This window comes from Suricata suricatta, chromosome 13 (assembly GCF_006229205.1).
Source record: "Suricata suricatta isolate VVHF042 chromosome 13, meerkat_22Aug2017_6uvM2_HiC, whole genome shotgun sequence".
In the NCBI taxonomy this organism is placed as follows: Eukaryota; Metazoa; Chordata; class Mammalia; order Carnivora; family Herpestidae; genus Suricata; species Suricata suricatta.
This window is the reverse complement of record NC_043712.1, coordinates 58,450,438-58,464,530: the sequence shown is the minus strand read 5'-3', so window position 1 is coordinate 58,464,530 and position 14,093 is coordinate 58,450,438. Positions and strand designations below refer to the sequence as shown.

Genomic DNA, 14,093 nt, shown 5'->3' with positions numbered 1-14,093 from the left:
GAACCTTATACTAGTTGGATACAAGTCTTTTCTACATGGTAGATGCAGGCCTGAAAACATACACAGTGGATAAAGAGCAATGTTGAGAAAGATGATAGAGAAAAGGGGGCAATTCACATAATGTATTTGGAAAAAGGCCTAAAGAAACAGTGCAATGACATACTAAGGGAAGGGGTAGACTCTTCATCTCTGGTAATGGACTTAAACTCTAGAAACACCTGGGAGAATTAAAACCAGAGTCTCTGAGAGTGGTGTCATCAGCCTGCAAGGTCTGGTGAGGTTTCCCTTCTTTGCCAAATTCTCTGATCAACCTCAATGCTCTGAATGGGCTTTCTGAAACATCTTCGAGCTATTTAAAAAATTACTTCAAATATCTAAAAGTCATTAAGAATAAGAAAGAAAAAGATGATTTCTAACATTCTATTTCCTTGATGTTCTGCCTTAAAACCTTCAACTGAAAAGAGAAAGCATATCCGTGCATTAAAATTCCAGGGAGCCCGTCACTTTGTTTTCAAATGACATTCTGTGCACAAAGGTAAACCAGGCAGAAAGGCTGCCTTTCTGTTTTGATTTTCCATGGGGGAATTCCTTCAGCCATTTGAAGAGAGCCCCATTGCATGTGCTAACACCTGATGTGCAGAAATCTTTGATACATCTGAGGCTTCTTATATACAGGTAGCGACTGGCCCCACTGAGCAACCATGACTGTCAGTTTTGGGTCCCTGTTAGAAAGATACAGCTAGATTATATATATTAAATGTTAATGTGAACCTGCCACATCAAAATCCACCCCCCTTCACATCTACTATTTCTCTTCTTCTGCCTCCCTTTTTTTTTTAACATTCACAGCAACTGAAGCACAAAACAACACGCAAGATGAATTGCATAAAAAAAGACAACTCATTATTTAGAGTACCTTAGGAATTCTCTGTTTTATTGAATTATTTTCTAACATTCTTGGCTTTTCCCTGATAAAGTCATTGGTAAATTGCTCTAATTAAAGAAGCTGGCTTGTCTTTTCCTAGACAGACCTTCCCTGTGAATCTGGGGAGAGATTATGGGCTTACTGGCAGTTACAGGAAAATAAACTACAATCACCCTCACTCAATATTGAGGTAATATTTCCAATACTTGGAAACATATAGTATGTTTAACTGTGGAACTCGATAGTTCCACTTGTAATCGAATGAACTGAGAACAGGCATTTTGAAAGAATGAGGAAGGAGATTTTGAACACTTAAATAAGGCTGTCATGCTCCTATCCACATATGTCACACTCACGGTTTCAAGAACTATGTCCTATCAATTCATTATTTCATTTACCAAAAAGTCCACCTAGATTCCATGTCATTAGAGACATAGTCTTGTTTATAATAAAATCCCAAGCAGATTACTCAGCAATGTTTAAAGAGTAGGCAGCTTGTTGCTCCATTTAAATTAATAGTAGCTCATGAGAATTAATTAGGATGAATATAGCTACATATCCCCCAAATAATCATATTCTGGTGAAAATATATAAGAATACTGAAGGAAAGATATGCCAGCACAATTAACTTACAGACTCTGCATGTTCCATCACTGCTAACACAAAGAAGACATATTCTTGACCACTCTGGAGTTGCTTGTTTGTAAATCCACCATAATGTTTGTCATCCCCCAGGGTGAACTCAGTGGGAAGGACATCAAAGTGAGCAGCAATATATGGCTTTAATTCAACTTCTCTCCCATAACGGGCGCTTCTGCGTTTCCTTGATATCTCTTTAAGCAGCTTAAGGGAAAAAAAGTGGGAAACAGAAAAAGAATTGTAAACAACAATAACCTAACTTAATGACTGTTTAATGGGAAAAACTAATTCAGGACTGGGAACAACTCAAATATAATTTGTCCACATTTCATGTACCATGTAAGCATCACTAAATCTCAGCTCTATCTTTCAAATGTTTGTGTTGCTGTTAAAGTAAGGTGTTAGATTGCTATTGCAAAATCCAGGCCACAGACACAGGGCAATGAGACCCTTCACTGGTAGCTCAAATTATTTTCCACCCTAATGACAGAATCTTCTCAAATGGCAAGAGTGTCTAAAAAAAACTAGCTTGATTCACAAAAGCCTGGTATACAGGCTTCATTATTGTTATTTATTAAACAAAGAGTAACCTCAGATAAAGCCGTCAAATACGATCAATTTTTGGAGAGGTTACTACCATTTTAGTAATGAGATCATTTATATGATACAAATTCCCTTAAATCAGTAGAAATAGAATCCAATGACCAAGTTTTAAATGACATATATTAAATAGACATTGTCATTCATTTAACAATTTATGGCTTGATGGCTTCTTGAATATGTATTTGGGTTACAATTCCTCACGCTTATCATGACATTAACTCTTCTGGGGCGGACAGCTTTCTGGGAGGTTGAATTATCCGCCCAGGTGATACAGGCAGGGCAGATAAGCGTTAAATTTAGTGTTAGCCTGAAGACACACACATGCACACAAAAATCTTTAGTTTATCTCTAAAAGAAAAAAAAAGGAGAAATTATGTTTCGATATTCTTATTTTGCATTCACCCTTTTATTAAAAAATAATGTTAATGATATTTTATGACATTTTTGACAAGTGATGTCGAAGTTATCTTTGTCTTCTTCCATTAAATATTGGTATTTCACAGGGCTTAATGGGGAAAAACATTTACAGCAGTCTGCAATGCCTTTTTGGAATGAAACTTGTCTTCAGCTTAATAAATAAAATTAAGGTACTAATTGAAACATTATGGCAAAAATATTTGCTACTCTTGTTTTCATAAACAGAAATGATAGAGGAAAAAAAAAAAACAAAGTAGTGATATCTGCTTAGCAAAAAAAAGACCCTGGTACTATCAAGGCCAGGCTTCTGTGATAATAATGGCAGCAGACTCCACACACGGCAAACACCAAGTCCTTATGTTAGAAACCTGACATTTAGGCTCTTTCCATGATTTGGCTATTGTAGAAAGTGCCACTATGAACATTGGGGTACATGTGCTCCTATGCATCAGCACTTCTGTATCCCTTGGGTAAAGAGCCTAAATGTCCATGACCTGATGAATGGATCAAGAAGATGTGGTGTATACATACAATGGAGTATTACATGGCAATGAGAAAGAATGAAATATAGCCATTTGTAGGAAAGTGGATGGATCTCGAGGGTGTCATGCTAAACGAAGTTAGTCAGGCGGAGAAGGACAGATACCATATGTTTTCATTCATAGGTCTAACAGGAGAAACCTAACAGAGGACCATAGGGAGGGGAAGGGGGAAAGAGAGTTGGGGAGAGAGAGGGACACAAATCATGAGAGACTACTGAATACTGAAAATGAACTGAGGGCTGAAGGGGGAGGGAGGAAGGAGGTGATGGTCATGGTGGGGGACACTTGTGGAAAGAAGACTGGGTGTTCTATGGAAACCAATTTGAGAATAAACTATTATAAAAAAATTAAAAAAAAAAAGGAAAGAAACCCTACAGTGCCCTATGTAAGAGTTGTAAATGTGCTCAGCTGGTCAATATATAACTTAAAAATGTAAACACTCTTTCGGCTATATAGATAATCAGTGCCAAAGTTATTTTTAAATTTAAGTTATTATGCTCTAATAGTTTCTTTAGATTTGAGTTTATTTATATAATTAAAATTACATGATACGTAAGCTCTTTTATGAAAACCACAATAGACTGGGTGTCACCTGTTGGGCAAATTTGGACTATCTGATGATAAATTCAGGTAGGCTGATCAATCATGCACCAAAGAAGTAGTAATAAAACAAGGCCAGAAACAGCACTATCTTTCAATCCTGTTGAAAAGTTTAGGTTTACTTATAATAATGCTAATGACAATGATGGCTAATATTTATTAAGCACTTAGTTGTTGCCAAGCACTGTTCTCAGAAGCCTAAATACTTATTAGTTCATTTCCTTCTTATAATAAACCTTATAAAGAAGGTTACTGCTATAGCCCCATTTTATAAATGAAGAAACTAAGGTATAATAGAAAGTGGCAATATATAAGTGGGTCAACTGGTGAAATGAAATGAAATTACATGTAAAGGGTATTGTTCAACTATATTTTTGTTCACTTAATGGTTTCACAGTATCAAGAAAACACAAATGCAACATTTAGGCTAAATGGATAAATTGTTTTAACTCAGTCTTTACTTCAGTGTATCCAACTTTTGTGAATCTGCTCTCAGTGCAGATGAATATGTACTTAGATTTCCTCTTCCTGGATTCTTTTAACATATTATTTTAAAAATTTCTATTGCCAGATATTTAATATTAGATTGGGAGAGTCATTATGAAGCTTATTATTGATATGCAGTAAAGGATGGACCATTACTTTAAGAAGGACAAATGTGCTGCAGATGAGCCAAACAGCTTTTTGAAGTTAGTTAATCAGAAACATTTACCATCAGTTGTTTATGTGACTGTGTCCCCTCTTCCACTTCACTGATCAAACCCTATCTTGATTTTATTCATATTTCAGATGTATGAAACTGCCATAATTCATCCCTATCACTGTCATTCCCATGAGAATCTTTTGCTAGGGTTTCTTTAGAAGACTTTAGAATAAAATATTTGGGTTTTTGGTGCTCCTTAGATCCAATGCAGCCATTCATTAAGGTCAAACCTAGAATTTCAACTCTGCCCCTGTAGGCTGCTCTTCTCTCTACAGGGCGCTTCCTGTTTTATCCTTTAAATTGGTCAAGCGTGCTCAGATGACACCAAAGTTACCCAGTATGTTGAAGTTACAATCACAAATGACCACTTGATTTAGCAGCAAGCCTTTGAAATACAATGCAATGAAAAACTTATGATATAAGTCCTGCACTGAATTAAATATAACCAATATTTTATGAGTCATTCTGTCCAAAATTCAGTTTGACTATCAGTGTCTGCTCTGCCCAGTCTGACCTTGACAACAGAAGTTCCAGTACATGAATTTATTATGTGGAGATTATTCCCAAAGGATAAATGAGCTCAGAAGATAATATTGAGAGTCACTCTGTTTAGGAAGCCTCTCTCCATTTTTTATGGGCCTAGATGTGAGGTATACATGTGGAAATCCCCTTAGGCCAACATTCTATTTGATGATACATTTTCAATGATTTGAATTATAGGCCTTTCTAAAAAAAATCACTTGGCCAAATGCATTTAAGAGAGGAACACTGCTTTGTCAAAGTTGGCAGTACCAAGCTGTAGATAAAATTACAACAATGCTTTTATTATCCATGATGGGGGGGAAATGGCTTAGGGATGAGTAAGCATAAAGTGAGGCCAGAGCCTACTTTCATTTGTTCCCTTATACAATAGTTACAAAATGTACTGGAGGTAATTCTGGAAGATATATCAAGGGCTTTAGTTTTTTTATCAGAAATAATTTGTATTTTCCAGTCAATGCATATCTTATTTCTTCCACCATTAATTCTACAATGTGGTCTCAATTATATCAGTAAGAAAAGTGGGAAACAACCCATCCTGACCCCCAAATTTTGAATTAATAAATGCTCTTTATCAGACTATTATACAGATTAATGCACCACAACTTGTGGGATGATTAAAATGACCCTTTGTTATGGGAATCAGCAGCACAGACCCATAGAATTTAATTGCAGGAAAGTTCAATGTCATATAGCTCTATACTTTAATCCATTAGCATTACTGTGCATTTTGGAGGTTAAAACCTGGCTATAAAAGAGAATCAGCTTCCTATTACTAGCAAATGGTTTTACTTCCAAGGAAAGATTATTATTTAAAAGTATTTGACATCATTTTTGGATTGGATCTTAATTCCTTGATAACTTTGTTTTTTAAACAGGAAAAAAGGTTCATAGATTCTACAAGTTACCTCTGCATTTTAAATCCAATTCCAATTGAATTCAGTAATTTGTTAGAGAGCTGATTAAAATAATAAGTAATAGCAATAATAATATAGTAGTTTTAATCTCAAGATTAACTGCTTGCTTGCTTCAAAATGTTTAGAAAAGACCAAGTGACATTTTGCACATGCAGACAGAAGATGACTATTCCACTAACATAGAAAAACGATTTTGTTCCTTCCTTACCAACAAAAAAAATTTATAACGTAAATTACTTGACATTATTGAAATGGTAACTCATTTTACACCCCTCCAATGCTTCTCTAATCATTAAACTGTGACATAAAAGCACAGTCCTAACCTTGAACTCATCTCCCCTTCAAACTTGATCAAGTTTAATTCAGATAGATGAAGTAGGTGATGATGAACCATATGTCTAGAGAGGACATATGTCTGCCAAAAGAAGCTAATAGCCTTTATCTGTCAGATCACAACCTCCTTGGTACAGGCATGTATGAAAGAAACATCACTTCCCTGTAATGCAGGTAAGGAATTTCTGTTTTCTCTTGCTCTGTTTGCAATAATTCGAGGTAAAGAAAATACCTGGAAATAACAGGTTGGGGTATAAGATGTGACCTCTATTGTAAATAAATCCATCTAATTAAAATCTCCTATGTCCCCAAGTGGGAGCCTTTTAATTTGCCTTCTGAAGTGATTCAAACCAGTGTCATGTTAAAATAATAGTCTTTCCTGTATTTGACTGAATTGCAGCCATTAACTTGCTTGGCCCTCTGCAAATATGCCTTACCACTTCAGATCACGGTTTTCCCATCTAAATACAATTATGTAATACTAGGTATAAAATAAATTCCAAAAGAAACAAAAACCCAAAAAACCAAAAACAAATGTTCTTGTTGCAAAAATAATACTAACTAAAATATACCTATTGTTTAGTTGTAAGATTTCAGAAATTAAAATCATAGTATTTACTGGGTCTATATATCTTGCTTGGCTCAAAATTTTGTGATGTGTTTTGTTTGCCTCTGCAGTTAAATGCATTTTTTAAATTCTGAAATCCTATATAAATCCTATATAAAATATAGAATAAGGCAAACATATGCTAATGAACATAATTCTATGAGAAAGTGGTCTAGATCGCATAGTAGGTCGAATGTTGAACTCCGGTGCAGTGCAGCATTCTTAATAGCTTCAGCTACTGCTGCACTAATGAAGCAGACCTTGGGATCATAACAATGATGATTACGTCTTTGCCGACAATTCACTTCACCTTTCACACCTTGCATCATGTTTTACAAGGGGCAAGGGACAAAATATTAAAGCCAACAAAGATTAGACAGGTTGTAAGCTTTATTGCAACTAAATGTTTTTTAATTAAAGCAAAAAGTTCTTTCTTGGGATCCCTGGAGGTTGTCAGGCCCATAGCACTCAACCATCCAGGCCGCCAGCTGACCACCAGCCATACAAAAATCAGCACCTGGATTATATTTGCTTCCGTATAGAGGAAGTGGATCTTTAATAAATTAAATAACTAATGAAAGACATAGCCAACAAACACATAATTACCTCATCTAATTCCATTTCATCTGGACTCTCCCATGGCTTGATAAATTTCCCACGAGATTTCTTCAAAGGCACAATTATTATGTAGTAACCTCTGCACAAGAATGGACAAAAATAAGGTTAGTTCAGAGGGAAAAGAAAATGGATATGTCCTTAAATCTTCCACACACCAGTGATTGAGAATGAAGGCAAATTATGGATATGGAGTGACTTGTCCATCAATGAGAAATAACCACCTGTTTGTTCAATTTTAAAAACAACATGGGTAGACATTTATGTGTGACTTCAAGGATCTTGTATGATAATATCACCTTGGTTGACTGCTCTTTATTAGGTATCATAAACAGAGCAGGAACAGTTTGTTAGGACCCTAGTGCTGGACACATGCAAGGCTGATACACTGAAATCCAGCATCACAAGCTGCTGAACAAAGTATTTTCTATGACATCTACAATTTATAAGACGATTTTTAAAAAAGAAAATGTATAACAGAAATTACTTTTAGTTCATACAAATGCCTATATTATGATGATGATGATGATGATGATGGTGATTTTGTTTATACAACCCTCAAATACTTTTTATGTGGCAAAGGAATTAAAAGCATAAAAATGATCCATAATTTCACAACAGTTATATAAGGATGTAATTGTTTTCTACCCATGAAGTTGCAAACAGTATGGTAAATACTGCAGAATTTGGAGACAATCCCTACCTCAGGGTCCTCAAAATAGATCTCAAAAAAAAAATGTGTGTGTGTGTGTGTGTGTGTATGCGTGTGTGTGTGTGTAAGAAGGACAAAAGTAACTGAGTATTCATATTAAGAATAGTCAACCAAAATTTAAGTAATGAATAAAGGTTCCTCTTCAGAAATAGATATGGGCTATTTGAAAAGTTCTTTTATAACTTCCACAAAATGTATACCCTGCTCTGGTATTCATGGTTAGAGACTCTGAATGTATTGATCTTTGGTAGTAACTATATAAGGACTTTAAACATAGGTATGTAATAACAGCTAACACATCAATTACTTCCTACTCTTCAAGTATTATATTAAATGTATAATCTAGTTTTGGCCTCTCAAAAATTGCATAAGGATAGGTAACAGACAAAAAGATAAATCCAGAGAGATTAAATTGTGACCCAAGTTAAAACAGCAGGGGGATACAAACCTGTATATATATTAACTTTGGCAATAGTCTGGCTCTTTCTTTCTTTCATTTATTTTGTATTATAAAGTACTTTTAAAGGACTCCTGTATTTGTGGAGATTTATTGTGAAAATGAACATACACATATAAACATGCACTTTTATTTATTTTTATTTTTTTAAAGTTTATTTATTTTGAGAGAGAAAGAGAGCACACAAACAGGGAAAAACCAAGGAGAGAGGGAGAGAGAATTTTATGCAGGCCCTACACTGCCAGAGCAGAGCCTCATGTGGAGCTGGATCCCACAAACTGTGAGATTATGACCTGAGCCGAAACCGAGACTTAGATGCTTAACCGACTGAGTCGCTCAGGTGCCCCTACAACACACACGCTTTTAGAAGAGAAGGCTGTCACACAGAGAAAGCTACTGCAGGATAGTCACTAAGGACCTTGCCTCACATTGTATCACAGAGACCAACAGTACATTCAGGAAGGCCTCTTTCTACTTGTATCAAAACAAAACCTGCAATAAACTCAGTAAAAGCCAGTGATAAAGAACTCCGTTTCCATAAACACAGGATAGAGCTACACTGTCCAACAGGGGAGTCACTAGCCCTCTGTGGCTATCGAGTATCCAAAATGTGGCTAGTCAGCTGAAATGTGTTCAAACTGTCAGAGACACTAGATTTTGGAGACTTAGTATGAAAAATAAATGTAAAATATCATAGCAATACATTTTTAATAGTGACCATATGTTGGATGATAATATTCTGGATATGGTAGGTAAAATAAAATATGCTATTAAAATTAATTTTACCCATTTATTTGTACTTTTTGATATATAAGATTTAAAATTTCAGGTGTGGCTTTCATAATATTGAACAGTGCTATTTTAGAGCATTTTGATGAAAAATGTGGCATCTGGAGAAATATCTGGCCCAGAATTTAAGCTCTGTCACTAATTTGCTGTGTGATCATGGGCTGATCATTTAACATCCCTGAATATTTTTCAGAGTATACTCTGAAAAAGGAGAGCCCAGTGTGTGGCAATGGCATCAAGTTGAGGCAAGCCGCAGTGTTAGTACAGACCGTCATAGTGGGAGACATGCAGCTGAACGACGTTATTCACTAGGACTCAGTGACATTCCCTGAGATGCAAGTTAAAGAACTTGTCAAACATTTTCTTCTCTCCCTAATCAAGAATTCAGGTCACATCAGACAACTATGGGGCTCTCAGCAACTCATCAGTAGTCTCTCAGAATCACATCACCTAGCCAATCATTTTCTTTCCTACCAATAATCATGATGATCCAGGAGGGGGAGCAGGAAGAGCTGAAGACTGTGAGAGAGGCCAGTATCTTGTACTTTATGATCCAGAGTAAGCTTCCTCCCCTTCCTATCCTCCCACCACCTGAAGGATTTGCCACACAAGTCCATCATGTTAAATGAGCCTGGAGAAGAATGACAGGGGCTGCAAGTGAGCACACAGAATAACACTGCAGATGTGCTTGATAAACACACTCGTCAGGGAATGGCCTGCTTTTCACTACCAATTGCACTAAGTCAGGATAGCTTCTCTTCACCTAAAGTGAAGTATCAGAATGATACTACACACCTTATCAGAGAGCTCCCAGTGCTGTGATTCAGAATCTTGTAAAACAAGGTTAAGATGATGAATTCTATTAATTGTTATCCTGCTTTCATACTTGAATTGTTCTTCTTGTACAGGAAAAAAGAATCCACTCCTTTCTTCGATAGTGTTCCCCAACTGTGTGTTTAACTTGGAGCTGGAATAAGAATTGAACAGCCTCCCCCATAGCAAGTAATTAACATTGTGACTGGATATACATGGCCTTTTCTGTCTCCTGATGTCCACGGCATTCCTATAGAGCAGTCAAGCTGGAGCTGCTTCAAAGCAGCTCTCACTCATTGAACGAAATATGGCCTCGGGAATTTGCAACTCCATATTATAAGAAAGTCTTGCCTGGGACTAAATCCACAAATTTCAGCTGTGTTCTCTGCAATCATGGCTTTGTAAACACCCATATGTCTTTGCCTTGCCTGAAACCTGGTTTTCTCCTGACAATCCTGCTTCCCTCACAGGCTGCTCATGTGGTGGCTGTTTATTTATGCCCCTCCTCCACCCTTGAACCTCAGATGTAGAGCCCAGGGTTTCCCTCCTGGCTCACTGATTATTACAGGCCTTTTCCCCCTCCACTCTTCAGCTAAAAACAAAAGCAAGCAAAAAGACAAGCACCTCCATTTTTTAAACTCATATATTTCCACTATATTATGCTCTTCTGTCACTGATTTTTTGCTATTTGCAAAACTCTTCTGAGCCTCCTTTCTTTCCTCTCTCTCTTTCTCTTCCCTCTGTCTCCTCGCCACCAGGGTCAAAAGTCTTTCTTCTCTTTAATATTCTGTCATCATCTTGGGTGACTGCAATTTCCAGAGGGGTGGCCCATGTACCACCTGCTCTCAGACCTTTGACTCTTTTTCTAGAGCCCGTATCTTCCACTCTACATTAGCTAAAATCTGCAATTGCCCTTCTCTCTGCCTGAACCCAAGGAGCAGCGTAAGCTTGAGAAATAATGCATAGGAGAGAATGACTCCATAAATTCATAGTCAGCAAACTCAGGCTTTCATTCCACCCAAACCCCTCTAATGGCCTCGTCCTTCCATTTTGTACAAGGTTTTTAAACTTTTTCTCTTGGCCTCAAACCTTGAACATCCTTACCTCCCCCCTAGAAGATGACTTTATATCTAAGTAAGGAGAAAATTAAAAATTCAAACTAAAATTGCCTCATCTTCCATCTACTGAACTACAAGTTTACCCACATCTGAACATAAACCATAATCTGTCCGTTGGGCACAGTAGAGGGTGTGGCTCCATTTGCTAAGGCTAATCACGTTCTTAAATTGGTTTTCATCATCCAGTCTCACAGGAGGTTGACTATACATTGTATCTCTTCTCTCTCATGTATTTACTTCTCCCTCCCCTTTGTATTCCATTAGCTTCCAACCACATCCCACTCTAGTCAACTCTCTTGCTCTGTCCTACCCTTACTACCCAAATTCTGAGGAGACCTGTGTTCTGCATTAACTTGTCTCCCACTCACTCTCCAGCCAACTGTATTCTAGCTTCTGCCTCATTAGCCTATTTCATTGTCCATGCCAGGGTCTTCAGAGACCTTGGTAGGACTGTATCAAAAGGAGAGTTTTTGACTTTTGTCCTAGGAAATCTCTTAGCAGAATCTGAAAATGTTAACAAAGACCTTCCATGAAACATTCTTACCATTTCTCTGCATCCAACTCTCCTGGTTTTCTGCTTACATCTCTCACCACATTAACCTTATTTCCTCAACAGGATATATAAATATTAAGTAATGGAATCCCTTCTTCCTACATGTCTCATTCTAACTTCGCACATTAGTTATGACCTAGGGGCAAATTATCTCCAGATTCTTATTTTCATCCCAGGATGTTCCTCTGTTATCCAATTCCAACTCCATTTCAACATCACAAAACTACCTCAAATTTACTGTGGTTAAAACAAAACAGAACATTTCTCTAAAATAAATCTTCCATCATTGCACCACAAGCCATATGTTATAACCCTAGGTGTTACCATTGACAGTTTGGTTTTAACTCTTTCCCTCTCTCATAACCAATACACCACCCAGGCCTCTTACTTCCATACTCTATCTATAGTCATTCACTCCTTCCCATCTCTGCAGCCACCATTTCAGCCTCCTATCATTGTCTCATGCCTGGAATGCTATCTTGGTCTCCTGACTTTCTCTCTTGAGGGAGAGAGGGGTTAAAACCCCCTTTACTGCAGACTCTGAAATTTACACTGTGCAATATACAATGATTGTAGCACTACCACTTAAAAAATATTCCAAGGGATTTTCATTGCTCTTAGGATAAAGACCACACAGTATTATAAGACTCAGCAGGATCTTGCCTAAATCCGGCTCTCCACTCCCTCAGAGTTATACCCTGATGAGTTTTTAGTTTCTTGACTTTGCTTTGGTCTATTATGTCATCAAACCCTTGATAATTCTGATCATTCTTGATCATTGATCTAGGCAGATGGGTCTGCCTAGAACATTCTGCCACTTCCACAAGTCCAAAGTTAACTCCTCTATTTCTTCGATTAGCAACTTATTTTTTATTTTCTAATGAAAATCTTTTCTGACCTCTCTGATTAGATCAGTTACCCTATTGCGGGGTCTCAATGGATTATTTTTAGTCCATAATTTTCTTATGCTATTTAAGGCATGCATATTTAGAAATGTATTGCAAAAGCAAATGCAGATAATACCTCCCTGAAATGTTTTTCATCTCTGTCATTTTATCACTAGGTTCTTTTGCCACTGAAAAGTGGAAGTGGGTGGAATCGGTGGCTCTTGGGAACTTATCCGTCCCTAAACCAGGCAGTCACAAACATTCAGAGCCCTTCTCTTCTATTAGAACTTCCAACTTTCAGGGTGCCTGGGTGCTCAGTGGATTAAGCATCTGACTCTGGACCTCGATCAGGCCATGACTTCATGGTTTGCAAGATTGAGCCCCATGACATGCTCCATGCAGACGTGTGGAGCCTGCTTGGGATTCCCTCTCTCTTTCTCTCTCTCTCTCTGCCCCCCTCAAAATAAATAAATGAATTAAAAAATAACTTCTAACTCTCAATCTCAATCCAGCATTTCCTCCTTTCTCTAAACCAGCAATGACATAGCCAAATACTGTTTACAGAATATAGCTCTTACTATAAAACTTTTTGTTTCTTTACCAGTATAGTAGTGATCCTCATTCTAATCTCCTGGGATAATAAGGGGGGAAAATTGATTTAGATAGGAAAAGTGAAATGGGGAGCTAAGATGTGCCCTGTATATTCAAATCAACCAAATCATATGAACTGAAAGAACTTGCTTGAAATGGAAAAAAAAAACATTTTTGGAAATAGATCAGCTTATTATATATGAATAAAATTAAAGTTTATACTATGTTTTGTCTGTTTCAGTCAAGCTTGGAGCTTTAGGCTCAAAATACATTTTTTAACATAGACTTTAACTATTAAATTAGTTAGAAAAATAAATAATTAACTAGTTAGAAAAATAGAAAAATAAATTCAGAATCAATATATCTGCAAATGCCTAACTACTTAAAAAGTATGTTGTGTTTTCCCAGTATATTAGCTTTAATTAGATAAGTTAAATCTAACCTTCAGAATTTTAATTATATTAAGTAAAGTTTTACTAATTTTATTTAATATGTTATCACCAAGGGGCCCAGCTCCATATAATTATTTGGGAAGGCAAGCTCTGTTCATTGTGGTGGTCCCACTTCAAATTCAGCCAGGCTTTCTGTATTATCAGAATATATTAGCATTCTCAAACTCATTATTTAACTAGGAGGTCAAAATCTGTCTCAGAATTTAATGATGAATGTCATTCCTTGCATAATTATATATATATGTGTGTGTGTGTGTGTGTGTGTGTGTGTGTGTGTGTG

General features: G+C 36.7%; 1 protein-coding gene across 1 annotated transcript in view; it reads right to left on the bottom strand.

Annotated features, from left to right (window-relative positions):
- PTPRD (protein tyrosine phosphatase receptor type D) overlaps nucleotides 1-14,093 on the bottom strand; it is a 402,643-nt gene that overhangs the window by 141,535 nt on the left and 247,015 nt on the right. The window contains exons 20-21 of the mRNA XM_029920345.1: nucleotides 7,433-7,523; nucleotides 1,559-1,768 (exon numbers count right to left, since the gene is read on the bottom strand). Coding sequence (XP_029776205.1) covers nucleotides 1,559-1,768; nucleotides 7,433-7,523 — 301 coding nt within the window. The remainder of the gene's footprint in view (nucleotides 1-1,558; nucleotides 1,769-7,432; nucleotides 7,524-14,093) is intronic.